General features: G+C 58.2%; 2 protein-coding genes and 2 non-coding genes across 9 annotated transcripts; all 4 read left to right on the top strand.

Annotated features, from left to right (window-relative positions):
- The first annotated feature begins 845 nt into the window (after positions 1 to 845).
- TRIR (telomerase RNA component interacting RNase) lies at positions 846 to 4325 on the top strand. Its single transcript, XM_060630349.3, has 3 exons — positions 846 to 1268; positions 3463 to 3540; positions 3872 to 4325. Exons 1-3 carry the CDS (start codon positions 918 to 920, stop codon positions 3977 to 3979), a joined length of 537 nt encoding a protein of 178 aa, XP_060486332.1. The 5' UTR covers positions 846 to 917; the 3' UTR covers positions 3980 to 4325.
- Positions 4326 to 9479: 5154 nt separating this feature from the next.
- On the top strand, positions 9480 to 25798 carry TNPO2 (transportin 2). 6 transcript variants are annotated; one of them, XM_060630336.3, is made up of 25 exons: positions 9480 to 9564; positions 11058 to 11169; positions 11787 to 11862; positions 11945 to 12094; positions 15020 to 15126; positions 15213 to 15346; positions 15441 to 15522; positions 15597 to 15719; positions 15818 to 15936; positions 17016 to 17076; positions 17179 to 17344; positions 17550 to 17702; positions 19039 to 19264; positions 19469 to 19640; positions 20091 to 20177; positions 20257 to 20364; positions 20451 to 20609; positions 21411 to 21498; positions 21685 to 21783; positions 22357 to 22452; positions 22747 to 22822; positions 23109 to 23208; positions 23287 to 23361; positions 23493 to 23594; positions 23704 to 25798. In XM_060630336.3, the coding sequence occupies exons 2-25, from the start codon at positions 11071 to 11073 to the stop codon at positions 23782 to 23784; spliced, it is 2739 nt and encodes a 912-aa protein (XP_060486319.1). In that variant the 5' UTR covers positions 9480 to 9564; positions 11058 to 11070; the 3' UTR covers positions 23785 to 25798. The 6 variants fall into 6 exon arrangements, with proteins under 6 accessions (XP_060486319.1, XP_060486317.1, XP_060486316.1 ...); XM_060630334.3 differs by having other exon boundaries at positions 23493 to 23620; XM_060630333.3 differs by having other exon boundaries at positions 22717 to 22822; positions 23493 to 23620.
- Positions 19320 to 19389, top strand: LOC132679988 (small nucleolar RNA SNORD41). The gene has a single exon (XR_009610465.2). It is a non-coding gene; the product is annotated as a small nucleolar RNA SNORD41 (small nucleolar RNA).
- Positions 21539 to 21614, top strand: LOC132679999 (small nucleolar RNA ZL2). Its single transcript, XR_009610476.1, has one exon. It is a non-coding gene; the product is annotated as a small nucleolar RNA ZL2 (small nucleolar RNA).
- Positions 25799 to 26699: the final 901 nt, after the last annotated feature.

Raw genomic sequence — 26699 nt, 5'->3', positions numbered from 1 at the left:
TCCTGGACTGCAAATAGGTTAGAGGGACAACTCCAGTTGTGGGCAGGGTCCGCAGATCTTTGTCCAGTGCGCCGTGCTGGGCAGTCCAGGGCAGGGACCACACCTGCAACTGCACTCTTTGTCGCAGAAAGGACCCTATTCCCGAAAACCTTCTTGCACTGTTTCCTGTTGGGAGGGGAGACTCCTTCGAATTCCCTGTTTGAACCTCTGTCCTGGGCAGGAATACAGCAGGGTCCCAGGCCCTTGGTGAACACTCTTAACCCTAGATAGACTACAGCCTAGAAATATCCGCGGCTTCACTTGAGTACTCCAGCCCCCCAAATACACCCTTGTTGTCAGACGGGGACCCCAGCTCCACGGAGCCAGCTGTGTTCCCATTCCCAAAGGAGAGCTCCATCTCAGAGGCAGATACACAACCCAAAAAAAAACCCCATTTCTAGTCGGGGGCGGGGGTCAGGCTAGATATGTCCTCTAGACCGAGATAGGGACCTCGGTTCCGAGGTGTCAGTTGGGTACACAGTCTCTGATGGGGTCCCTTCCCTCAGAGAGATTATCCCTGGTGCCAGAAGGGGATCTTAGCCCCGGAAAGCTAATGTGCCCCCAGTTTCAAGCGGGAACTTCACTCCGGAGAGCCAGCTACAGCCCCAGTCTCAGACAATGGCTCCATTCCCCGGGAGACTATGCGTAATGCCTGCCCACACCTAGCTGGATTATGAGAACCCGCGTGGCTGGGCGGGCTCGTCGCTTCTGGTTTTACCCCTTATTCGCCCCGCCCCACATACTCCGCCCCCACTGCGGATGCTTGAGGGCCAGACCGCTCTTCCCGGCATGCATTGCCTGGGACGGGGCAAGTCGGGCGCCAAGCGCCTGGCCGGAGCCGCCTTCCCGGAGTCCTTTGCGCGGCACCTGGCGACAAAATGGCTGCCCGAGGGAGACGGGCGGAGCCTCCGGGCCGGGAGGCGCCGGGCCCCGCGGGCGGCGGCGGCGTCGGGAGCCGATGGGCTGAGTCTGGGCCCGGGACGTCGCCCGAGAGCGGGGACGAGGAAGCGTCGGGCGCGGGTTCTAGCCCGGTGTCGGGCGGTGTGAACTTGTTCGCCAACGACGGCAGCTTCCTGGAGCTGTTCAAGCGGAAGATGGAGGAGGAGCAGCGGCAGCGGCAGGAGGAGCCGCCCCCGGGCCCGCCGCGACCCGACCAGCCTGCCGCCGCCGCCGCCGCGGGCCCTGGGGATCTGAAGAGGAAGGGCGGCCCGGGCCCCACGCTCAGCTTCGTAAGGAGCCGCGGGGGTGGGGGCGGGCGCCAGGGCCTGCCTTGGCAGAGGGATTCGGGGCCCGAGAAAGGGGATCGGGATCGGGGTCCACCCTCCAGCCCAGATGAGGGGGCTGTTCGGGTCGCCCGCTAAGGATCCGGAAGCTGGATTCTCGACGAGAGGTTTGGGGGGCGGGGGTGGGGACCCCCGGAGCCCGCCCGCGGGGGCCGGGCACCAGGGCATTGCATTCGAAACAGCGCTCCGTGGAGGGGGAAGTCAGGATCCCGGGATTCCTATTTGAGTGGTACTTGAACTTGGATAATGGGACCATCTTCCACTATGGGGAAGGGGGGGCAAATTCAAATCTGGAATCTGAGCTGTGTGGATTAGAGACTCTCAGAACGCTTACTGTGTGACCTTAGGAAATTTGCTCTATTTCCCTGAGTTTCATTCGCCCACTGTCCATTTATTGAGCACCTTACCTTATGCTGAGCATTGTGCTGGGTGCTGGATGTGCCGTGTTGAACATGACACGATCGTTGCTTTCCTGGAGTATCTGGGCTGGCCTATCCTTAAATTTCCCATTTACAAAAACGGGTATCGTTGCATTTTCTGACGTGGTGGGGGTTCCGTGAGGCCATCCGGGAGGTTAGTGCCGGGTTTGTCTTATAGGAAGGGTTAAACCACCAGTGATTCTCAATTGGGAATGAACACCCCACCCCACCCTACCCTCCACCCCCACAATTTGGCAGTCTGGAGACATTTTGGGTTGTCAGAACTGGGGGAGGGGTGCTGTTGACATCTGTGAGTAGGGGCTAGAGCTGCTGCTCAAATCCTACAATGCACAGGATAGCCCCCTGACCCCAAGCAAAAATGATCCCAGCTCAAAATGTCACCAGTGTGAGGTTGAGAAACTCTAGGCTAAATATATGGCAGCTATATTGATGGTCATCTCTGAGCTTGCTTTGTTTCTGATATTAAGATCCAGTCCCTGGGGGCTCCTCTCTGGCTCAGTTGGTAGGCCACGCGACTCTTGATCTCAGGGTCTAGAGTTCAAGCCCGACCTTGGGCATGGAGCCTGTTTAAAAAAAAAAAAAAAAAAAAAAAAATCTGACAAGTTTCTTTAATAACAACAACAACAAAAAGAAGAATGAAAAACAAGCAGCTAATCCACAGCCTGGGTATTCATTTGTTCAGAGATGAGGTCTGTGTGGTGTGGAGGAAAAAATGTTGGCTTGAGAGTAACAGACTGGAGGTCAAGTTTTGGATCTAACAGTGTCGTTTGGGGCAGGTGATCTAACCTCTCCGAGCCTCAGTTTGTTCGTTTGTGAAAAGTGCATGGGACTAGTCCCAGCAGCACAGGTCACTTGATGCCTGGTTGAGGGGTGGAGAGGGGATGATGTGTGTGAAACCTGTTTGCCGCCCGAGGGCACAGGAAGTGCCGTCAGTGGGATCAGGTGGAGGACCAGGATGAGCTCTAGAGGGAGACTTCTGTTGGAGGGGAAGTGTTGAGAGCTAGGTTCCTAGGGTCGGTGGAGGCTGAGTACCCCTTTGTTAAGTGACAGGAACAGTGGTTGTCACTGCCTTTTGCCTTTATTCATGGAGGGGCGCTCTTAAAGGGGCCAGTTGAGGTGCGGGGGAGACGCTGTCGCTCGGCGGTTAAGGATGTTGCTCTGTGACTTGGACCCATCTCACCCTGAATCCAGTGCCGTTGTTTGCTGCCAGCAGGACCTAGGGTAGGGCCCTCTCCTTAAAGACGTTTCCTTATCTGTGAAATGGGGATGGTTGTAACCTTCGCCTTAGGGCAGCTGTGAAAGTGAAGGATGACACATCCCAAGTACTTGGCACAGAGCTTAGCATACAGTGAGTGCTCAGTAAAGGGAGCTGTTGCTGACTGTGTGGTCCCTGCTAGGGGAGGGGGAAGCTTCCGGAGGGAGAGTGAGGACAGCCTGTCCCCACTGATGTGGGGCTTCTTCTCGCTTTCAGGGAGGGCAGCCCAGGGGCCCAGGACTGCCAGGGCATCATGGGCCCAGGGCAGGCGCTAAGAGTCGCGTGTGCTCCTCTCTGATTGCTGCGCAGGTCGGCCGGCTGGCGGAGCTGGGCGCGGCGTCGGGACGGGCCACCGGGCCGGGCTAGGAAGGTGTAGTGGGCCTCAGCGCCGCCAAGGGCGGGCCCGACTCCTGTAACCGTTGCAGTCTTCTGTCCCTTCACCCAGGTGGGCAAGCGCAGAGGCGGGAACAAACTAGCCCTCAAGACGGGAATAGTAGCCAAGAAGCAGAAGACGGAGGATGAGGTGAGCAGGCTGGGGGCGGGGGGGGGGAGCGGGGTGGGGGGCACCACTCACTGTGCCTTTCCCTTCCAGCCTCGGTGCCTGGCTGCTGAGCCCTTTCCCTCTCTATCTAGCACCTGGGGGCCTTGGGTGGGTGTGCTGGGTGCGGGTGCGAGGAGGAGGGCTTTCAACAGGATCCCCAGATAACTTGAGTCTGCATATCTTTACCTCAAACCCAGGACCTTGAGGGTGACTTGGGGGAAGGTGGGTGTCAGCTGTCTCAGGACAGTCCTGACCCCCTGTCCCTGGCCTCCTCGGTATCCCCTTGCAACCCCTGTGTGCCCCCCACCCGCAGGTATTAACAAGTAAAGGTGATGCGTGGGCCAAGTACATGGCAGAGGTGAAAAAGTACAAAGCCCATCAGTGCGGCGATGATGATAAGACTCGGCCCCTGGTGAAATGACCCCCTTCCCCCGCCTGCCTACGGCCTGGGACTCTCTGCGATGTACATAACTATTTAATGCAGCGGCAGCGGCGGCAGCCTTTCCCCTCCCCAAGGACTTCTACACAGAAGGAATTCGAGATGCTTCCCGCAGCCGCGGACGATTCTCCAGGACTCTTTTTTACCTTGAGCACTTGCCTCCTGAGACTTCATAGAACAGTGGTTTACTGTCCCCTCTCCTCCTACCTCCTCGCTCTCTCTGGCTTTTTCTGTCTTCCTCCCCATCCCACCCCACCCCACCCCACCCCACCCCACCCCCCCCTTAGCCATCACTTCTGGGAAGTAAAGAACTTGACTTAGTGCCGGAGCTGTGTGCTTGGTCTGCCTTCTTTGTTCTTTCCACCCTAAGCCTCCCCTCCCCGCCACGGCCTAGTCCTGCACCAGGTCCTGGGTCTGGCTTGGTGAGGGGACTGTTGGGGAGCACGGGGAAGACAGGAGGGCATCCTCTCCTGTTGGCCTGGACTCTCCTCGGGACCCGTTTCCCCCTACCCCTGACAGAGCCCCCACTGTTGCTCCTCATGTTCAGGATCATATCCTAGCCCTATCTGGCTGGGCCACATCTGTCAGTTTGTTCATTCAGCAGACACTTAATGAGTGCCTACTGTGTGCCCCAGGGTTTTCTGGGACCTGGGGCCACAGCACTGAATGGAACAGACCATGTACACTTCCGGCCCTTCTGGAAGGAAACACACACAGACAAAAAGGGGGAAGCCATTTTGGGAGGTGACTGGGAAGAAGTACAGGGTGGAGGCTAGGGGGAGGGTGTCTGTTTCCCTTGACATCTGATCTGAGTCCTGAGGGAAGTGAGGAAGCAGGTGGAGGGAATAGCCAGTGTGAAAACAGGTGGGAGAACATGGGGCCTTTGTGGGGAGCTTCAAGGTGGCCCGTATGACTGAGCCTAAAGTGAGGAGGGTGTGTGGATTATATACAGAGCCTTGTGTGCTAGGGTCAGGATTTGGGACTTCATGCTTAGAAGAAGCCTTGGGGGAGGGGGGGGCAGTATGAGCCTGGGAGCCACAGGTTATATTTAATAGGCCCCTTTTTTTAAGTTTTTTTTTTTTTTTTTTTTTTTAACGTTTATTTGTTTTTAAGACAGAGACAGAGCATGAACGGGGGAGGGTCAGAGAGAGGGAGACAGAATCTGAAACAGGCTCCAGGCTCTGAGAGCCCGACGCGGGGCTCGAACTCACGGACTGCGAGATCATGACCTGAGCCGAAGTCGGCCGCTCAACTGACTGAGCCACCCAGGCGCCCCGGCCCCTTTTGGCTTCTGTGTGGAGAACAGACTGAAGAGGGCCCTGGGGCAGAACCCAGAGATGAGGCTGGGCCGGGACCCGGGGAGGGGAAGAGGTGGACGGTTGGGGGTTGAGGAAGTGAGCAGGGCTAGGATCTGGACTCTGGCGGGGCTGCTCTGTCCTGCCAGCTCCCTGCAGCCCTCCCAGGGAGGCTGGGTCGACCCCACCCTTACGTATATGTGATCAGCAGCACAGATGCCACCTTGCAGAACATGACTGTTGACATGTCAGGGGATGGAGTGTCCTAAAGGAAGCCTGACTCCCCTCGTGTCCTTTTAGTGCTCCTTGTACTTCTGTGCCCTCCTGGAAGCTGCCTGGCTGCCTGTTCTCCAGTGAACCCACAAACGCTTTAAGACGCCCGTGCCTCCTGATGATCCCTTCTGGAGTCTCCTAGACCTGGAGTGACATCTGGGTCCCCCCCAGCCTTGGGCCCACCTCCCAGGCCTTCCCGTGCAGGAATGCCGAGCAGCTGGCACTCCTCCCCATCCCAGATTCAGGCTCCCATCCCCCTTCCGTCAGGAGGACCACGACTTGGAAGGTGATGGCAGATCATGAGGGCCACCTGGTGCCTGGGACCTGTGTAGGCAGAGGGACGAAGGCTGAGGTGGTATCCACCTGGCCTCAGACTGACAGATCCAGCCTGTGGGGGATGGGGTGGGCCTTCCAGACACGGAGCACCCAGACAGGCAAGACTCCTTGTTTTAGTGGAGCTAACATTCTAGATGAGGAAACAAGAAACAAAATAGAATACAGAACACATCACACATCGGAAGGTTATACGTTCTATGGGGGTGGGGGGGTGTATGAAAGGGGGGCAGAGATGAGCGTGGGAGAGATGGCAAGTTTCAGTTGGTCAGGGATGGCCCCGAGAAGGTTAACATTTGCCCCAAATTCTGAGAGCAGTGAAGATCCTCGGAAGTGTTCAAGGCCAAAGGAACAGTAGGTGCAAAGACACCCAGCTGAGAGCACCCCTGGCTCCTCAAAGAGAAGAGCAGTAGCGGGCTTCGGACAAGGAGACCTGCCCCTCTCGCTTCCTGCTAACTTCCTGCTGCAAGGCTTGTCCGGTTTATCTTCCACATTGGCTCAAAGGTCTCTCCCTCCTGTTTTTTGGGATGGTGAGCTGGCCCAGGTGTAACTTCGGCCTCGGGGATGTAGTGTTGGGGGAGGGGACATAGAAGGCCGATGGCGCCACCCTTACCTCCTCCCTCAAAGGCACCAGCAGCCGCTGGATCTTTAAAAAGAAACACAAGTGGGAGAAGTAGGTCGCCCCTGCAGCAGCTCAGCCTCTTTTCTGGAGTGTCAGGAGGCAGGAGGAGCTGATGGGAGTCCCAGCATCCCCCTTCACTGCATTCACCAGTCGTGACCTGGGGAAAGCCTGAAGGGGAAGGAGAATCAAATTCAGGGTTTGGTGAGTCACACGGTCGTGGCTTCAAACTATTCTGATGCCTGTTGGTTGTGTGATCTTGGGTAAGTCACTTAGCCTTTCTGTGGTTCAAGTTTTTCATCTATAAAATAGGGGTAAAATACAGAAGCATCGGCAGTGTCAAGGTCTTTTTTCTTTTTTTCAGTTTATTTATTTGGAGAGAGAGAGAGAGAGAGAGAGCGTGGGCGCGAGCACAAGCAGGGGAGGGGCAGAGAGGAGAGACAGAATCCCAAGCAGGCTTTGCACCATCAGCCCAGAACCCGGTACTCACCAACTGTGAGATCATGACCTGAGCTGAGATCAAGAATCTGTCGCTTAACAGACCGCACCACCCAGGCGCCCCAGAGTCAAGTTCTAAAGCAAGGGCAATATTGATGAAGTCAACATTAACCCTGACATTGTTTGAAACAGCTGTCATTATTCTCTGGGTGAAGCAGTTGGCTTGGGTTGGGGGACGTATGGTGACCTTTAAACGTGGGAGCAGCGCGAAGAGATGCTCAAGCAGAGACACTGTTGTAAACGGAGAGGCCTTTGTCTCCCATTTCAGATTAACAGTGGAGCACCAGCTCCTTGAGTTTCTTTTTTGCACTGTTTCTAGCTGAAGTAAATTTCTAGTTGAAGTAAGTTTGCTGTGTACAGGGCTGTTGTGAGAATTACATTAGGAAATTGCCTGACAGGCAGTAGGGTAGGTCTTAAGAAATAGTGAAATGAGGGCACCTGACTGGCTCATTCAGTAGTGTGTGACTCTTGATCTTAGGGTTGTGAGTTTAAGCCCCACTTTGGGCATGGAGCCTCCCTTAAAAAAGGAGGGAAAAAGTCTGGATTCAGTACTCAAATCCACTAGATGGGGAGAGGAAGAAAGACTTCCATGATCACACAGGGGCCGATACCTTGGACCACAAAAGCAGGGTGGGTCACTTATTCTGCCCAACTCTCCTCTCCCCCAAGGCTTGGCGCGGGACCAATGGGAACTTGACTTATTATTTTCTTTTTGAAACTTGACATATTAAAAGAAGGTGAGCATTAAATTTTCTCGCCCATCTCCAACTCTCTCCCCACCTGACCCTTATCTGGAGCAATCCCCAACCCTGAACAGAAAACTCCCACACCCGTTCCCGAAACTTCCCGTCCCAGCCCCTCAATGTCACTCTTCCTTCTGCTCAATGCCCACCTCCGGGGGGGGGGGGGGGTGGGTGGGTTCCAGACCCCCGGGTCTTGAGTCACAGCCAGAGTCCGTAAGCGCGGCAACGCGGGCGCGCGGTGAGACGGGATTTGTAGTTCTGGGGCCTCGGGGCAAGCGAGGGAAGGCCATTGCGCATGCGTAGGCGGCGGGTTTCCGCACGTGTCTCTCCAGCCGGGTTTCGGTACAGCAAAGGTGGGAAACTGGGTTGCTCCTGTAGGGAGTCTTCCCCGACTGAGTGGCGTTCGGCGCCATCAGATCCTTCTGAAACCTGGGAGGCCCCAGTGGAGAGGTCTTCGGCACCTGTTTTTCATGAATGAACGGAGGGGGGCTGACTTTGCTAATGGAAAGTGGGCTGAGAAACGTGCCTCCTTCCTCCAGGTTGGGGCAAAAACTGACCTGCCTGCCCTGAAACCAAAAAGTTCTTGAGGCAGTGCTGGCTTGCCCTTTGGGATTAGAGGCCTAGTTGATTAAGTCAATTCAGTAAATATTGGTTTAGGGTGTGGCTGAATACAGTGAAAGGACGGCCTTGAGGTCTGGGGGGGTGGGGGGGGTGGGGGGCGGGTAAAAGCCACGTTTTTAAAGACAGTTTACGGCAGGCCTGGTAATGCTTAACGTGATGATCTCCAACCCAGCAAACTGTTCTTATACCCATTTGACAAGTGGGGAAACCAAGGCTCAAAGCGGCAGGAGGTTGCCCACCTTGTTATTGGCCTGGCTAGGAAGAGGGAAACAGGCGCTCCAGGGTCTCCAGCTCCTCCCTACTATCCTGCTCTGCTCTTAAAAGGGGTGCCCTACTTTGTCCTCAGGTGGCGAAAGGATTACGAAGAGGCCTTTCATCATGACCCTGACCTTGCCTAAATTTACTGGGCTCTTTCACCCTATTCAACTTAGGCCTTTTGCTTCAGCGTTTATTAATTTCATTTAGAATTTCATATTCATGTGGGTTTTTCTCAGATCCGCATAAAAAGTATGAAACGGTACTGGAAAGCAAATAACACAAAATGTGGCAGAGGCTTCTTCAGGAACGCAAAGGTGCTCCGCTCCCTTTGTCCGGCTTTCCTTCCTTTGTCTCTGGGGTCTAAAATCCACCCTAGGCTAAGTCTTCTCTGGTCTTTCCACGAGGGCGCTTACTGTGCTCCTCCCAGGAGCATCCTCTGGATGCGAGGAGAAAGACACAGTTCGATTCCCGGAGGAGTGGGGGGACAGGCGCAACTAGCTGTGGCCGAGAGGTTACCGGGTCCACCAAACACCTGAAGTCCCCACGCGCCACCAAACTCCGCTCCCAGCAAAGAGCCGCTGTCAGGCGGGCGTGAGACACGCTGAGAAAACGAGACGCTGGGAAGACCTAACGGCCAGAGAGGCCAGGAGAGCCGCCTACTCTCCTGTCACGTGACCTGGTCTCGGCGGGGACCGGTTCTCCCCGGAGCCAGGCCACGTGTTATGACTGCCTCTCCCCATTGGTTCAGCTGGGCCAGTTTGAACGGTGTACGGAAGCCGCCGCGGCCCATCCGCGGCCGCGTTTTTTTTTTTCTTTTTTCTTTTTTTTTTTTTTTTTTTTTTTATTCCCTCTCTTTGGCTCCCTCCTTCCGCGCGAGTCTCAGGAGAAGCCGCAGCGCAAGGCGCCGCTGCTGCCACCCGGGGCCCGGTAAGTGGGCCTTACCCGAAGCTTGACGGGCTCGGCCCGGGCTTGCGTTGACCCCCGCCGGGGTCCGGGTCTGCGCCGCGCGCGGCCCGGCCGTCGGGACCGCGCCTGACTGGGAAAGGCCGAGAACCTGGTTTGGGCCCCATTCTCGAGGCAGCGAGAACGGGCCGGGGCGGGGGAGGGGGAAACCGAGCCGGGCTTAGGGGGTGGGGCCTCGGAGCCCGGCCAGACTCTGGTGCCTCGAGAATCGGGCCAGTGGGGCGGCTGGGGTCGGGCTGGAGGGGATCTGGGGGAAGCGTCTGGGGACTGCTTAGGGCCTGATTGGGGAACATCGCGAGGATCGGGTGTGTGTGGGGGGGCTATTTTGGTGGAGCTTTGGCTGGGTCTGGTTGCGGGAGGCCTCAGTGAAAAGTTGGGGGGTCTTCTTGGACCGTGACAGGGAGGGGCGTCAGACTTCGTTCTAGAGGGCTTTGCTGGGTCTGACTTCGAGGCGTCGCTAGGATCCGTTGGGGGGAAGGCTCCGGGCGGTGTTGGCGGCCAGGCCTAACTGGGGGAAGCTGCAGAGATCGGACGAAGTGGGTTTCCGGCTCGAGGTGGTGGGGGGCTTGGCCGAACTTGATTGGGGGAAACAGCAGAGATCCGTCAGCAGGAGTTAATGCTGACTGGGGCAGGGGGCGGGAGGGGGGAAAGACTCGGCCAGACCTGATTGGGGAAAGCGACGGGGACCCGTCCAGGGGTCATCTTTCGTGGGGTGGGCGGGCTTGGCTGGCTGTCTTTCCGAGAGGGAACTCGGACCTGTCTGGGGATTGCTTCGGGCCCGATGAAGGGGAATCTATGGATGGAGTCTGGCTAGGCCAAAAAGAGGAGAGTCTGGCATCCGGCTCAGTTTGGAGGGACAGATTAGAGGAGGTGGCAGGGATCGGGACGATTGGAGCACCTTGAGGCCGTGCATCTGGGGAGGCTCAGGGACCAGACCAAGGCGGAGGAGGCGGCTGGGATCTGGCGGAGCGTGAGGGCTGGATTTCGGAAGAAGAGGGTTCTTTGGGGACCGTGCCTGGACCAGGGAGACCGCAGGGGCCGGGGCGCTGTCGCGGTCTGGGGCAGGGCCGCTGGATGGAGAGGTGGCTGGGGCCTTGCCTAACGGCCGTGAGGCTGGCGGAAGCCGTAGGGCCCGCAGCCGGCGGAGGCAGCATGGGCTGCCCTGGGCCGAAGGCGCCGCGCTGGGCCTGATGAGGCCCCGCCGGGGCCCCGCCACCGCCTCCCGTGGCCCGCTTCCATATCCCCTCGCCTGCGCTCCCTAGCCCGAGACTGCGCGGACGTGGATGGCGCAGCTGGCGGGACCCCGCACTTGGGCTGGTGTGGATCGGGCGACCCCCGCCTGTCCGCCGAGGGCGCTCCCGTCGTGCTGCCGCTGCGGCCACCTCCACGGCGGCTCAGCCCGGGGCTCACACGGGGCCCCTGGGACCCAGCGCTGACCCTGGCCCCTACCCCCGCAGCTCACCTCGCGCCATGGACTGGCAGCCAGATGAGCAGGGCCTGCAGCAGGTCCTGCAGCTGCTCAAAGACTCGCAGTCGCCAAACACAGCCACGCAGCGCATCGTGCAGGATGTATCCTTCCTTCCTTCCTTCCGGGCCCAGGGGGAACTGGGCAGACATCTGCAGCCCCTGAAGGCCAGAGGAAGGGGCCCTCTCCCTAATCCCCAGACTCTTGTTCTGTCAGGAGCTACAATTGGCAGAGAAGCAGGGATCCGACCCCTTGGGTCCCACGTGCAGAGAAAATGTGGCCCTGTGGGGGAGGGGGAGGAGGAACACCTTTCACTGGCACTGGGCCGTTTGGTCAGTTTCACCGTCAGGATTAATTTTTTTCAATCGAGGTTTGAAATACTCTGACTTAAAGGTTAAGATACTTAAACCATCAGCAAGTTTCACTTGAAAATATGACTTCCCTTCTTTTTTTAAAAAAGCAGGCGACGTGGGACTGGTGGCGAGCAGGACTGAGTAGCAGCCGCCTCCTTCAGACAGAGGGGCTCAGCCATGCTCCCCCCCCACCTGGATGAGTTTCAGGTGCCTGAAGTGCTGTGTTATTCTGGCATGGAGCTTGACAGGTGGGGTCCCAGGAGCTAGCCACCTCATCCCAGTGGGCAGAGGGACTTTCAGCCACAGGACAGTGAGGGGACCCACCAGGGGAAGGCCCTTGTCTCCCAAGTCCCTTAACAGCCTGGCAGAAACTCAAACAACTGAACCAGTTTCCCGACTTCAACAACTACCTGATCTTTGTCCTGACCAGACTCAAGTCGGAAGGTATGCCCTCAGCGCCCCTCCACTCCAGCCGGACCCCGCTTCTTCCCCTGTGGTCCCCTGACCCTCGGCCCTCTTTCCCCAGACGAGCCGACTCGGTCCCTCAGCGGTCTCATCCTCAAGAACAACGTGAAGGCACATTACCAGAGCTTTCCGCCACCCGTGGCCGACTTCATCAAACAGGAGTGTCTCAACAACATTGGCGATGCCTCCTCACTCATCCGAGCCACCATAGGTGAGAGCGGGTAGTGGGAATCGGCCAGTGAGGACCCCTGAGTTCTCGCTCTCAGCTAAGGAGCTTTTTAGCCTGTTAAGAGTATCAGTTCACTGAAGGCTCCAGTACCGTGGTTGGTAGTTCCGTTACGATTGCCATCTTACAGATGAGAAAACTGAGGCACAGAGATGTTAAGGGACTTACCCGGTAAGTGGCAGAGCTCAGAAGTGGCCAGTGCAGGTCTGTGCTCTGAACCACTCCCCCCGAAATAGCCATTCTTTCTTTTGAGGCCATCACTCAGTGTTTAGGCCCTGAGGGTGTAGCACGTTAGAACCCGAGGCCTCCCTGTCCTGAGGAGTTGGGCGTCTCCGGCTATTTCTCCCCAGTAATGAGATGACACGGGAGTTAGTTTTGTGTTGGAGCCTTCCTGGCTCTCAGAGGGCTGCCTGAACAAGTTAAGGGAAGGACGACGGAGAATTCTCTAGCTGTTTTACCCCAAGCTTTTTCACTACTGATAAACACCAACTCAACACTTTGTTACCGGCTTGCTTTTTTTTTTTCCCCACCTTTACTGAGCTGTACTTGACCCCCAATGGATTTATGTTGGTATTCTTTAAATTGTTAGCTTTTTAACGTTGCTTTTAGAAGAAAGTTGTATCTAGCTTTTTTTTTTTTTTTTTTTTTTAACGTTTATTTATTTTTGAGACAGAGAGAGACAGAGCATGAACGGGGGAGGGGCAGAGAGAGAGGGAGACACAGAATCGGAAACAGGCTCCAGGCTCCGAGCCATCAGCCCAGAGCCTGACGCGGGGCTCGAACTCACGGACCGCGAGATCGTGACCTGGCTGAAGTCGGACGCTTAACCGACTGCGCCACCCAGGCGCCCCTCTAGCTTTTTTTTTAAGTTTACTTGTTTAGTTAGAGAGAGAGAGAGAGAATGATCAGGGGAGGGGCAGAGAGAGAGAGGGACAGAGGATCCCAAGGGGGCTCGGTGCTGATAGCACAAAGCCCGAATTCAGGGCTCGAACTTGTGCACCGTGAGATCATGACCTGAGCCAAAGTCGGATGCTTAGCTGACTAAGACACCCAGGCCCCCCCTAAAGTTGTAGATAGCTTTTAAATGAAAAGATGTTTGTTTGCCATAAAGAGCAGGTAACCTTAAAAACATGCAACAAAGACACAAAAATAGTATTAAGTTGGAATAGATACTGGGCCTGCCAGAAGTGCTGATCTTGGGGCCTGCGTCCTCTGTTAAGTGACCCTCAGCCCCGACGATACCCACTGTGAGACCAGTAGAAGGATCTGGACTTCCCGAGTTCACTAGATAGCCAGGTTCTGCTCTAAGTGTTTGAATTAAGGCATTGAAGCTTCCAACATCCCTAGGGACCCATAGTGGGTTTTTCCCCCCCCTTTTGAGTCACAGAGGGGTTAGGACACGTGGCCAAGTTCGCACAGACAGGGACAGGGCTGGAACTGCTCTCCCGAGTCCTCAGAGCCTACCCACCGCAGGTCACCCCTTTTCCAGCAGAAGCAGGAGCCAGAGTCATCTAGAGTGATGGCAGTGACAGCTTCACCCTGCTGGGGAAACACTGCCACCTCCTGGCTTTAAATCCTATGTCTACGTCACCCTCACCTGTGTTCCCTTCGGCCGTATTCGGCTCAGCCACCAGACCGTCTCACGGCCCTGCCCTTCATTCGCGTATTGCACTTCACACTTGGGTTTCGAATCAGCGGTACGAGGCCTCCCCAAGGCTACGTGGTCCTGCACAACCTGCCTCTGTCACCTCTCAGCCCTCGCCTCCACCTGCTCCCCACCCTCACCACCCCCTGCTCAGCCCCTCTGGCTCCTCACCTGTCTTTGAGCACACCCAGCCTGCCTTTGCACCTGCCCGGGATGCCCTTTCCCCAGGGAGTTGGACAGCATCCCCTCATCTCCTTCAGGTCTTTGCTCAGAGAGCTAAGCGTCACCTGGGCAAGGCCTGCTCTGGCCACCCGTTTTTAAATTGCTGTTCTTGAGGCTCCTGGCTGGGTCCGTCAGAAGAGCATGCGACTCTTGACCTCGGAGTCGTAAGTTCCAGCCCCACCTTGGGTGTAGAGTTACTCAAAAACTAAATAAACTTTATAAAAATTAAAAAAAGATTTTTTTTTAATGTTTATTTATTTTTGAGACACAGAGAGACAGAGCATGAACGGGGGAGGGGCAGAGAGAGAGGGAGACACAGAATCCGAAACAGGCTCCAGGCTCCGAGCGGTCAGCACAGAGCCCGACGCGGGGCTCGAACTCACGGACCGCGAGATCACGACCTGAGCCGAAGTCGGACGCTTAACCGACTGAGCCACCCAGGCGCCCCTCTAAAAATTAAAAAAAAAAAAAACGTTAAAAAAATTGCTGCCCTCACTCTCAGCCCTTGCCGGCCATCTTCTCTGCTTTCTTTCCCCCCTTAGCTTTTGGCATCTAGCCTCCCAGTTCTTTTGCTGATTTATTTTTATTTTTCAACGTTTTTTATTTATTTTTGGGACAGAGAGAGACAGAGCATGAACGGGGGAGGGGCAGAGAGAGAGGGAGACACAGAATCGGAAACAGGCTCCAGGCTCCGAGCCATCGGCCCAGAGCCTGACGCGGGGCTCGAACTCACGGACCGCGAGATCGTGACCTGGCTGAAGTCGGAGGCTTAACCGACTGCGCCACCCAGGCGCCCCTGATTTATTTTTACCTCGGAGCCTCTCTCACTAGGCAGTCTGCTCCCAAGGGCAGGGCTTTTGTATGTAGCTCTGTGCTGCTTCCCTGGGCCTGCAACAGCTGGCTTACGGTAGGGCCCCCAGGATCTCGAAAGGAGCGTGTAGGGCTTCTGGGGGACCGCGCGCGGACAGCCTGTGAGCCAGCGGAGCGAGTGCGCGGCAGGCCCGCACCCAGCCTGAGGCGGCGTCCTTTCCCGGCTGCCCCAGGCATTCTCATCACCACCATCGCTTCCAAGGGCGAGCTGCAGATGTGGCCCGAGCTGCTGCCCCAGCTGTGCAACCTGCTCAACTCGGAGGATTACAACACTTGTGAGGTAGGTGAGCGGCTGTGGCCCGCCTGGCCGGGAGCCGGGGAGCCGGGCTGGGGTTCACATCCGTCTGCCCGCTCCTCTCCACCCAGGGGGCCTTCGGAGCCCTGCAGAAGATCTGCGAAGACTCATCCGAGCTCCTGGACAGCGATGCCCTCAACCGGCCCCTCAACATCATGATCCCCAAGTTCTTACAGTTCTTCAAGCACTGCAGCCCGAAGATCCGGTGGGTGTGGCTTCCCAGGGTGGGGGCGGGGGTGTGCGGAGGGGCTGGGCGGGGGCGGAGTCAGGGCCGACCCACGTGCCCCCCTCCCTGCCAGGTCCCATGCCATAGCCTGTGTGAACCAGTTCATCATGGACCGGGCCCAGGCGCTGATGGACAACATCGACACCTTCATCGAGGTGGGCTGCCGGGCTGAGGGTGAGCAGGGCGAGGGCCGAGGGCCCGGCTGCAGCTGATCCCACCCTCCCTGCAGCACCTGTTCGCCCTGGCCGTGGACGACGACCCCGAGGTGCGGAAGAACGTGTGCCGTGCCCTGGTGATGCTGCTGGAAGTGCGGATCGACAGGCTCATCCCCCACATGCACAGCATCATCCAGGTGTGCATGGCTAGCCCGGGCGTGCTGTGGGGTGGGCGGCCGGTGGGGAGTCGCCCCGGGCTGGGCCAGGCCTTAGCCTTTTTCCCACCCTGCCCTAGTACATGCTGCAGAGGACCCAGGACCACGATGAGAACGTGGCCCTGGAGGCCTGTGAGTTCTGGCTGACGCTGGCCGAGCAGCCCATCTGCAAGGAAGTCCTGGCCTCCCACCTGGTCCAGTGAGTGCCACCGCTGCCCTCTGTCCCACCTCGGCCCCCACCCCTCGCTGTATTCTGCCTTCCCTCTGGTTGTCTCCTGTGTTAGTCTCGGTCTGTGTTCTCTGTCTCCGCTTACTTTCGATCCCTGTGCGTTTCTGGTTGGCAGGCGATAAGAAGATAATTTCTAATGACTTAAACACGTGGGGGCTCCTGGGTGGCTCAGTGGGTTAAGCGGCCGACTTCAGCTCAGGTCATGATCTCACGCTCTGTGAGTTTGAGCCCCGCGTCGGGCTCTGTGCTGTCGGTTCAGAGCCTGGAGCCTGCTTCGGATTCTGTGTCTCCCTCTCTCTCTGCCCCTCCCCGACTCATGCTCTGTCTCTCTCTGTCTCTCAAAAATGAATGTTAAAAAAAAAAAAATTTTTTTTAAATGCGGTAAATTATAGGTGAAAGAAATGAAAAATCAGCAGAGGCTGCAGGCATAGCTGGATCCAGGTGCTCAAAGGATGTCAAAGATGTCTGTGTAGTCTCAGACCTACTCCTGTGTTGGCTTTGTCCTCAGGCACGACCTTCCCTCATGGTAGTGCTGTGGTCTTCTGCTTACCTTCAAGCTTAGGAACCTCAGAATAAAGAAATTCTCTCTCAACCAGTATCTCCAGCAAAAGTCCTAGGGCTCACCTTCCTTGGCCAACTTGGATCACTCGCCTATCCCCGAGTCATGAATCATTTTCTCCTGAGGTGCGTGGGCACCAGCTGAGGGCGCCTGGCTGCCCTGCCTGTTTCTTCTCTAATCTGGCCCGTCCCAGGGAAGGGCCTCATGTCCTTGCCTTACAGCATGCTAGGGTTCGGCCACCGTTTGAAGCTCTCTGGCGTTTTCAGGGGTCTGGACTTCATTGAGTGGCCAGGTCTGGGTCAGGAGCCCTCGTGGGGAGCCAGGAGTCATGTCAGCTCTGTCCCAGTGACCATGGTTGACTAGGTTGGGATAATAGCCCTAAGTTCCATACACTGCCCCTTGGCTCCTTGTTGCTTCCGTTTTGCCCAGGCTGTGAGCCCTCCTGGGGACCCCTGCGTCCCATCCCAGTGAACAGCCTCTCTCCCCACAGGTTGATCCCCATCCTGGTAAACGGGATGAAGTACTCAGAAATCGACATCATTCTGCTCAAGGTCAGTCTGGGCCGACCGCCGGGCGTGAACAGGCAGGTGAGGGCTGGGGCGTTGGGGCTGCGGGCCCTGGTGGTGCTTAGTGATCTGTCCGGCCTTCCACAGGGGGACGTGGAAGAGGACGAGGCGGTCCCCGACAGCGAGCAGGACATCAAGCCACGTTTCCATAAGTCGCGCACAGTGACGCTCCCCCATGAGGCCGAGCGGCCTGATGGCTCGGAGGACGCAGAGGACGATGATGACGACGATGCTTTGTCCGACTGGAATCTGAGTGCGTGGGCTGGCCTGTGGGGCCTGGGGGGTCGGGGGCAGGAAGCCCAGGGGCTGCCTCTCGGGAGGTGATGAGGGGCCTCCTCAGAGCAGATCGTGACGACTCTAATCACGATCTCTGATCCTGGGGATACGGTCCAGGAGGCTGGCAGCCGCCCAAAGAGCCTCCCTGCTTCTGCCCCCCTCCCTCACCCCTCCCGTCCCAGGGAAGTGCTCGGCAGCTGCACTGGACGTCCTGGCCAACGTCTTCCGGGAGGAGCTGCTACCCCACCTTCTCCCCCTGCTCAAGGGGCTCCTTTTCCACCCTGAGTGGGTGGTCAAAGAGTCGGGCATCCTGGTGCTGGGCGCCATCGCGGAGGGTGAGTGCCCCGCCGGCCTGGTAGGGGCCTGGCCCCTGAGCCCCTCACTGGTGCGGGACGGGACGGGGCGGCCCAGGCAGGGCTGTGTCCGGGGTGTGGCCGCACAGCATGGGCGACGCCACCCCTAGGTTCTCTCTGAGGCCTGCCCTGCGCCCTCCAGACAGCTCTGGGATGTGAGTCTTCCCCACGGCCCGTGGGCCTGAATGGAACCCCCAAACCCCACAGTGCACGCCCCCCGCCCTTGAATTCTCACAGACAGCGGTTCTGCGAGGCTGTCGGCACGGTTACGGTCGGAAAAGCGACAGGCAGCCTGCAACGCTTGCCCCACGGCTGGCAGCCCGGTCCCCCGGGCTCAGCGCAAGCCCGATGAGGTGGGGCGCATAGATGAAGAAACTGGGGTGCGGGGAGATTTACGCCGTTTCCCCGGTCACCCAGGGCGCGGCTGGGCTTTAGCCTGCCGCCAGCTCCCAGGCTGGCCTGTGAATCAGAAGAGTCCACCGGTGGTGTTTATGCAGACCTCTGTCCTTTTCGCGCCTTTTGCGCTCCTTCGTCCCGGTGGGACGTACAGCTTGAGTTACAGGTGTCACCAGTGCCCGCCTCAGCCTCCAGGCCTCTCATAAAAAGTTCAGACGCGACAACAGGAGCCGTGTGTTTAAAGTTTATCTAAAGAAAGATTTCCTCACATAACCGGCCCAACGTACGTTACGTTAGCACGGGAACGTGAATTAACGGGTTATGTCAGGCGTCCTAGCTTTTAGCGGAAAAGGATCTCGAGGGATTGACCCATAACTGGTTAAAATAGTTCTTGGGTCTTGGATCATTAGATGGTGTGCTGTTATCTGTGTTCTCCGAACAAGAGATTCATGTGTGGCTTTTTTTCTTTTTAAGAAAATGTGAAAAATAGAAAAAGCACAAATACCCCAGAAATGTTTCAAAAGAAAAGTACTTGGGGTGCCTGGCTGGCTTATTCAGTGGAGCGTGTAGCTCTTGATTTTGGGCTCGTGAGTTCGAGCCCCACGTTGGGCGTAGAGTGCAGGTTGAAAAAGGAAAATTACTTCCCGACCATTTTGGTCACCGTGCTGCCCGGCCATCTGTGAATTAATGAGTGACTGTCACGGGGTAGAGCCAGTGGAGGGGAAAGGCTTGTCCTGACGCTGCTTCCCATCGCGGATTTGCCTTTCACCGTTTCTGTGACTGGAGCCATCGTGTCTGTGATTCAACCTCCCAGCCTCAGTGTCCCCCTCCCCCATGGCAGGTGCCACTGAGCTCTGTGCAGAGGGTGAGGTGTGGCCAGGCCCAGCTGGGCTCAGGCTTGCCCTTGTGCTGCTGCTTGCAGGCTGCATGCAGGGCATGGTGCCCTACCTGCCCGAGCTGATCCCGCACCTCATCCAGTGCCTGTCGGACAAGAAGGCCCTGGTCCGCTCCATTGCCTGCTGGACGCTGAGCCGCTATGCCCACTGGGTGGTCAGTCAGCCACCTGACATGCACCTCAAGCCTCTGATGACAGAGCTGCTCAAGCGCATCCTGGATGGCAACAAGAGGGTGCAGGAGGCGGCCTGCAGGTGACCCTCAAGCCCTGGCCCCACGGCCCCCACCCCTGCCCCACTGGCTGCCTCCTGGGAAGTGATGATACTCCTGACCCTTGACGTCACGCTGATCTCTCACGTATTCGTACTGGCTGATCCCGGGTGCATGCCCTCCCCACAACCCCACCCAGGGCCCAGCCCCGCCTGCGGCCGCCCCCCTAAACCCCTTCCCCACTCCAGTGCCTTCGCCACCCTGGAGGAGGAGGCCTGCACAGAGCTGGTGCCCTACCTCAGCTACATCCTCGACACCCTCGTCTTCGCCTTCGGCAAGTACCAGCACAAGAACCTGCTCATCCTCTACGACGCCATCGGCACCCTGGCTGACTCTGTGGGCCACCACCTCAACCAGCCGGTGAGGCCCCACGGCATCTCCCTCTCTTGATCCTCACGCCCCTTTGCGTCCAGTGACCTGGCGGCAACCTCGTGTCGCACGCACATGGCCGTGACCTCGAGAGGCAGACAGACGGACCCTGCTCCCGCCCTCGCCCTGCTCCCGGTCTAGCGGGGGAAACGGTTATGCGACAGTGTGGCAAGTGCTGTGCTGGGGAAACTCAGGGGCCTGCGGGAACCAGGAGGCGCTGACCTGGGCTCCGAGGGGGGCGGAGAGGGGAGGCCGGGGCTAGGGACGAGAAGGGCCTGGGGGTCTGGCTGGATGGCAAGGCCCTGTAGGGCCCCATGAGCCACAGCAAGGAGCCCAGACCTCATCACTCAGGCGATAGGTGCCTCTGAGTCACGAAGAGCCCTGCGGGTTCCAGGCTGCCACCCCCGTGCGGGGGGCCCCAACTTCACGCTTCCTTTTCAGGAATACATCCAGAAGCTGATGCCTCCGCTGATCCAGAAGTGGAACGAGCTCAAGGACGAAGACAAGGACCTCTTCCCTCTGCTAGAGGTGGGTGGGCTCCAGGCCCTCTCCCAAAGCCCTGCCCCATCCTTCCTGAGTTCACCTCTCCTGCCTTCCGCCCGACCAGTGCCTGTCATCGGTGGCCACCGCCTTGCAGAGCGGCTTCCTGCCCTACTGCGAGCCAGTCTACCAGCGCTGCGTCACCCTGGTGCAGAAGACCCTGGCCCAGGCCATGGTGAGCATCGCACCACCCCTGCCCCGCCCTGCGGCTGCCCCAGCCCGGGCCCGCTCCCCTTACCCGCCTGCCCCATCTGTGCCCAGATGTACACCCAGCACCCTGAGCAGTATGAGGCCCCCGACAAGGACTTCATGATCGTGGCACTGGACCTGCTCAGCGGCCTGGCCGAGGGCCTGGGCGGCCACGTGGAACAGCTGGTGGCCCGCAGCAACATCATGACGCTGCTCTTCCAGTGCATGCAGGTGGGCGGGCCCCTCGCAAGCCTGACTTGCGGCCCGGGGTGTGCCCCGCGGACAACAGGAGAAAGGGACCCGTAGGAAAAAAAAGCTTGTGCTTATTTTAAAAAGTGATTCAAAGAAGACATGAGTAAAATCTCGTTGAAAAACAAGGAGCTGGGGCGCCTGGGTGGCGCAGTCGGTTAAGCGTCCGACTTCAGCCAGGTCACGATCTCACGGTCAGTGAGTTCGAGCCCCGCGTCAGGCTCTGGGCTGATGGCTCAGAGCCTGGAGCCTGTTTCCGATTCTGTCTCCCTCTCTCTCTGTCCCTCCCCCGTTCATGCTCTGTCTCTCTCTGTCCCAAAAATAAATAAACGTTGAAAAAAAAAATTTAAAAAAAAAAAAAAAAAGAAAAACAAGGAGCTCCCGGCTGGCTCAGTCCGGGGAGCATGTGACTCTTGATCTCGGGGTGGTGAGTTCCAGCCCCATGTTGGGCATAGAGATTCCTAACAAAAACAAAGGTAGAAAGAGGAAATAGGAAAGCATAAGCCCCTCCCACTTGACGTATGTGCGCACCCCCAGGGTCTCCGGACGGGCAGCAGTTAACCCCTGCCCCTTCCTATAGCGGTACCGTGAGCAAAGCCCTGCAGTTCACGGGCCCCGAGTGCCCGTGATGGGGCCTTGAGCTTCCACGACGGGAAGTGGCAGGGTCAGGCCGTTCTCCCGGGGCTGCTCCTCTAGCTGGCCTGCTGGGAGGGATTAGTTTGGGACCCCTGCTGGTTGGGGGGAGGGTCATCTTGCCACGCCAGCCCTGCTCTGACCCCCCAGGACTCCATGCCTGAGGTCCGGCAGAGTTCCTTCGCCCTCCTGGGAGATCTCACCAAAGCCTGCTTCATCCACGTCAAGCCCTGTATCGGTATGATGCCCATCTCGTCACCCCCGTGACCCCCAGCCCTGGCCTCAAGTGATGGAGAAACGACCCTGGGAGGACAATGACCAAATCGGGATGTATTCGTACTGTCTGATGGGGTCTGCCCGGGCCAGGCCCGGGAGCTCACCCTGGCTGGCCCCCCTGCCCAGCACTCTTCTTTCTCCCCACCAGCCGAGTTCATGCCCATCCTGGGCACCAACCTGAACCCTGAGTTCATCTCTGTCTGCAACAATGCCACCTGGGCCATCGGCGAGATCTGCATGCAGATGGGTGAGTGTGCTGCAAGTTGACGGGCCCCGCGCTGTCACCCACATCGGTCTGTTCCCTGTTGAGGGCAGACCCCTGGCCGTGCCTGCCAGGCCCCTGGGGAGAGAGCCCCGGTGCTCCTTGAGGATTGCCGCAGTTGGTCTGGCAAGAAGACCTCTCTGAGTGGTTTCCGCCGGGAGACTCCCAAATGGCTGAAAGGCCGCCTGTGATTGGTCTTCCTAAAGAGGCGGGACAGGCGGCCTGTTCTGACTGGACTTTTGGCGACCTCCCGGCCCCACGCAGTCGGCCCGCTGGGATTGGTTGGGAGACTTTGGCGGCTTTCTCCCTCCCCACCTACCCCCACGGGGAATCTGGGTAATGCGGTCTCGCCCCGGTGTTGGAGCTGTGACTCCAAGGAAGCTTCTGGCGTTTGGAAGGCTTGGGTCTGCCCCTGGTTGGCCACGGGTCCTGAGCCGGGGACCAGCTGGAGAATGTTCTCCGTTCCCTCAGCGGTTGCAGGGGGTCAGTGTGTAGATGCAGCTGAGGTCAGCATGGGTGGTCTGGGCTGTGCGGGGCTCTGACTGACCGGTCCCCCAGGGGCAGAGATGCAGCCCTACGTGCAGATGGTCCTCAACAACCTGGTGGAGATCATCAACCGGCCCAACACCCCCAAGACGCTGCTGGAAAACACAGGTGGGCACCAGGCCTGAGCTGTTGCCGTCCCCTTACCTGGATGGGGTTCCCAGCCGGGAGGGTAGTGCCGAAGAGACCTTGGGAAAGAAGCAGGGAAGGTTTCTGGGAAGACGTGGAAGGGGGTTCTGAGGAGAGCCCCGAGAGAGATGTGGGCCTCGGGGGAGACCCCGGTTGGGCCTGTTCCCTTGGGGCCCATGGGGCGGGGCTGGTGCCTCGTGCCAGAGGCCCCGCCACGTACCGTCCCGGGGCCGCTCGGGGTTGCAGGTCGCCTGACGAGTCCCTCTGCCATTCCAGCCATCACCATCGGCCGCCTGGGCTACGTGTGCCCACAGGAGGTGGCACCCATGCTGCAGCAGTTCATCCGGCCTTGGTGTGTGCCCCCCTGCGTGGGGCCTGTGTACGGTGGGCCGGGCGGCAGGGCGGGGGGGGGGGGGGGGGGGTGGCAGGCCCGCCCCTAAGTGCACGCGTCCCGGCCCATCGCCCGCCGAACCCTCGCTCCCGCCACCCTGCGTAGAAACACAGTGCACCCCGGCCCCACCACCCGCTGACCTGCCGCTCCCCACTGACCCCCCCCGCCCCCTGCCCCCCCCCCACCACAGATGCCCATCCTGCCCCAGCCCTGCCGGCTCACTGCCTGCTGCTCACCTCCCCCACAGGTGCACGTCCCTCAGGAACATCAGGGACAACGAGGAGAAGGACTCGGCCTTCCGAGGCATCTGCATGATGATAGGCGTCAACCCCGGGGGCGTCGTGCAGGTTGGGGCAGCTGGGCCTGGAGGGAAGGCGCGGGGGCCGGGCCCGGCGGCCCCTCACACGGGACCTGTCGTGTTTCAGGACTTTATTTTCTTCTGCGACGCCGTGGCTTCCTGGGTGAGCCCGAAGGATGACCTTCGGGACATGTTTTATAAGGTGAGCTCCCGCGTGGCCCTGCTGGATCCCTGGGAGTCGGCAGCCGGGAGGGCCTCGGGGGGAGGGAGGCCGAGCTCCTCTCGCTCTGGCCTGGGGCGCCCCTCACCCACTGCCCCCCGGCCTCCCCGCAGATTCTCCACGGCTTCAAAGACCAAGTCGGGGAGGAGAACTGGCAGCAGTTTTCTGAGCAGTTCCCGCCTCTGCTCAAGGAGAGGCTGGCCGCCTTCTATGGGGTCTAGATGAGCCTCGCGACCGCCAGGTGAGGAGGCTGCCCGCGGGGGCGCTGTGGCTGTTGTAGGGGGGCGGAGGGGTGCAGGCCCTGACCCCCGCCTCTCCCCACAGGTTTCTGTCTGCGTCGTTGGAGGGGTTGCTGGGGAGCACGCTGCGTCCGGAAGTCGCCGTGCCCTGGTCGAGGGGGGTTAGGGAGGAGTGAGCGGGACCCAAATCCAGACGCCTTCCCCGTCCACCTACCTGCCACGGGTGTGTGTGGCCTGCCGGCCAGCGGGCGAGTGGGTGGGGTCTCCACACTCATCCTACAAACAGGGGAGGGGGGTGGGACTTCTTGGCAGCAAGGGCCCTTTGCTCAATCGGGGTCACCTCGGGCAGCCCACCTGGGCCAGCCTCGTGGGAGGGAAGATTCAACACGGCCGACCGAATCCGGCTTAGGATGAGGCGAGGGGAAAGCAGGCGGGGAGGGGGGTCCTTGTAGAGACACGTACACTCACATGTACACACGTGGCCACACGCATGTGCGGCGCTGCAGCCAGCCGGGCTGGGCCAGCCGCCCCACCATTTCCCCGACTGCATGGAGACAGTAGAATTAGTGAACCCCTGAGTTAACCCGTAAGGCCTTCCGTGTAACCTGCATCTAGAGTTTAAGAAGCTTCTGCTGTTTTGCCGGAATTGGTGACTGGGGAGGGCTGGGTGGGTTGGGGGGCCTCCGCCGGGACCCTGGGGCGGGGGAAGAGGACGGCTGTCTTCAGGCCGCCCGAGTCAGCTCGCGCACGCTTCGGACCTGCTCCGCACACTTCCTGCCGGCTCTGTGGCATCCACAGCCCGTGCGTCCCCCTCCTTGTTGTGTCCCAGCCGGAAGAGTGGGGACTGCCGGAGTGGCCGAGGCTGGCCAGAGGTTGCCCTTTCTCCCCCCACTGTGCTCCAGTGACTTTTGAAGACGCTGGGCCAGGACCTTTTTCCTGAAGAGGGCTGGGGGCAGCCAGAGCTGCTGACCTCTACTCCCTGCGTCTCTCCATAAGCAAGTGCGTTTCAAGGGCAGTCTGTTTCTCTGTGCTTCTTAAGAGCCCTCCTCTCAGGTTCCAGCCTGAGTTTTAACACGAGGGCTGGGGCCAGGGCATTTAATTGGTGGGGACAGAGGATGAACGTTCAGGCTTTGCCAGCAAGAAGCAAATGAAGGGCTTTGGAGGAGGAGAAGGTGGTACACCTCCGACCCCACTCTCTCTGTCCCTGGGGCTTCCTGTCTTCATGGCTCCCAGCGGGCTACAGGACCCCACCAGATAGGGGCAGTGATTCTAGGGAACCTTCTGGGAATGGTTGGAGATGCAGTCACAGTGTGGGCGGCACTCCTAGAGGGGCGAGGGGGGGGTGTGGTCACTTCTCACTTGGCCTCAGAACTGAACCGGGCCCTGCAGCCCCCTTAATGTTTTCCTTTTTCTCCTCCCTTACTTTTTGCTTTTCTGGGGGTCGTTTTGTGGGGCTTTGACTGGATTCCTACATCCTGGGACTTGTTCCATTCATCCCCGCAGGGCCCTGGACCCGGCCCCGTTACAGCCTTGTGTCTTCTCCCAGACAGGGTCGGGCCCTGCCTCGATTCCAAGGGGTACATGGTGCACATTCCATAAACTCAGCTGGCTTCCTTACCCTGTCAGACTCCCAACAGGTCTCTGGAAGCCATTTGTTTAAAAAAAAAAAAAAAAAAAAAGGAAAAAAAAATTAGGTACCATTGAATTTTCTGGTAATCCAGTTTTTTGGGGCATCCTCTACTGGGCCTTGGGGGTTGTGGGTGGAGCGGCTGGCTGCTGGGATTGGTAACCCCTTCTCCACCCAGGATGGGGGGCTCCAGCCATTCAGGAAAGGGAGCCTGGTTCTAGTTTTCTTTCTTCTTCTTCTTCTTCTTCTTCTTCTTTTTTTTTTTTTTAAGAAAACTATTTAATTTTTTAATTTATTTTTGGTTGATTTTTGCACAACGAAGTTTCAGCTTCTCAACCTTCTTCCCTGCCCAGGGCTGCAGACCCTGACTGGCCTCGATCTGCAGTTCCTCTGTTTTCCACATCCCTCCTTCCCCCTCCCCCTCCTCCTCCTCCTCCTACGGGCTCCAGGGTCTGTCCATTTGTTACTGTGCCGTGCTGGGGATTGGCGCCGAGGTGGCGTGAGATTCCACTTGTGTAGAACTTTGTTGAGTAAAGATCAGTTTCTTGTGAAACACTTGGTCTCCGTCCAGCCTCCTGTATCCTCGGCTTTGGCAGTAAAGACGTGGAGGGGCTTGCCTGGGACGCTTTAGAAGTAGGGATGCACAGGACTCAGGAAATCATTGGCGGAGTAGGGAAGTAGGTAAGCATTAACAGCGTACGTTTCTTGGTACCTGGAGCCTCTCCCCTTTCTTCCCAGTGAAATGGAAAGGTGAAAGGGAATGACTAAGATTAAATGTCCTAACACACACGTGTAGTGTGTTCTCCAGAATGTAATTACAGGTCTCTTGAATTCAGTAAAAGGGAGCCTTTAGTGTTGCAGATCCCCATCCGCCTTAGACCAAACTAAGGGGCAAAGCCTTGCAGCACTCCTCTCCGCCTAACCCCACCACTCCGGGTCATGGGGCAGGTTAGATGTTTTTATAAAAAGCTCGGCACCGGGCCTCTTGGAGGTGTAATAAGTAAGTATGAGTGACCGTTACTGAGGCAAATGAAAAACTGCTAAGCTCTTGGGGACACAGCCTCAGAATACAATCTTGTTGCAACCTCAATAGGGCCCAAAGTCACGTGCATCATCTTGGGGGAGAAAAGCGGACACGGACATGCATCCGGCATCCATTCAACATACATTTTTAGCGAGGGCACAGGAGATAAGCAGTGCAACAGTCATCTGTCCCATAGAGAAAAAGAGGGGAGGGGAAAGAACATTGGGAAAATGGTCAGTGTTACCGTAGGGTACTGTGGGGAGGCCTTACTGTGGAGGTGGTAACCGGTTAAGCATCCGACTTCTGCTCAGGTCATGATCTCGAGGCTCCTGATTTCAAGCCCCGCATGGAGCTCTGTGCTGACAGCCCAGAGGCTGCATCCGATTCTGCGTCTCCCTCTCTGCCCTTCCCCCGCTTGCACTCTCTCTTT

This window comes from Panthera onca, chromosome A2, assembly GCF_046562875.1.
Source record: "Panthera onca isolate mPanOnc1 chromosome A2, mPanOnc1 haplotype 2, whole genome shotgun sequence".
Classification (NCBI taxonomy): Eukaryota; Metazoa; Chordata; class Mammalia; order Carnivora; family Felidae; genus Panthera; species Panthera onca.
This window is presented reverse-complemented; position numbering and strand designations above follow the sequence as displayed.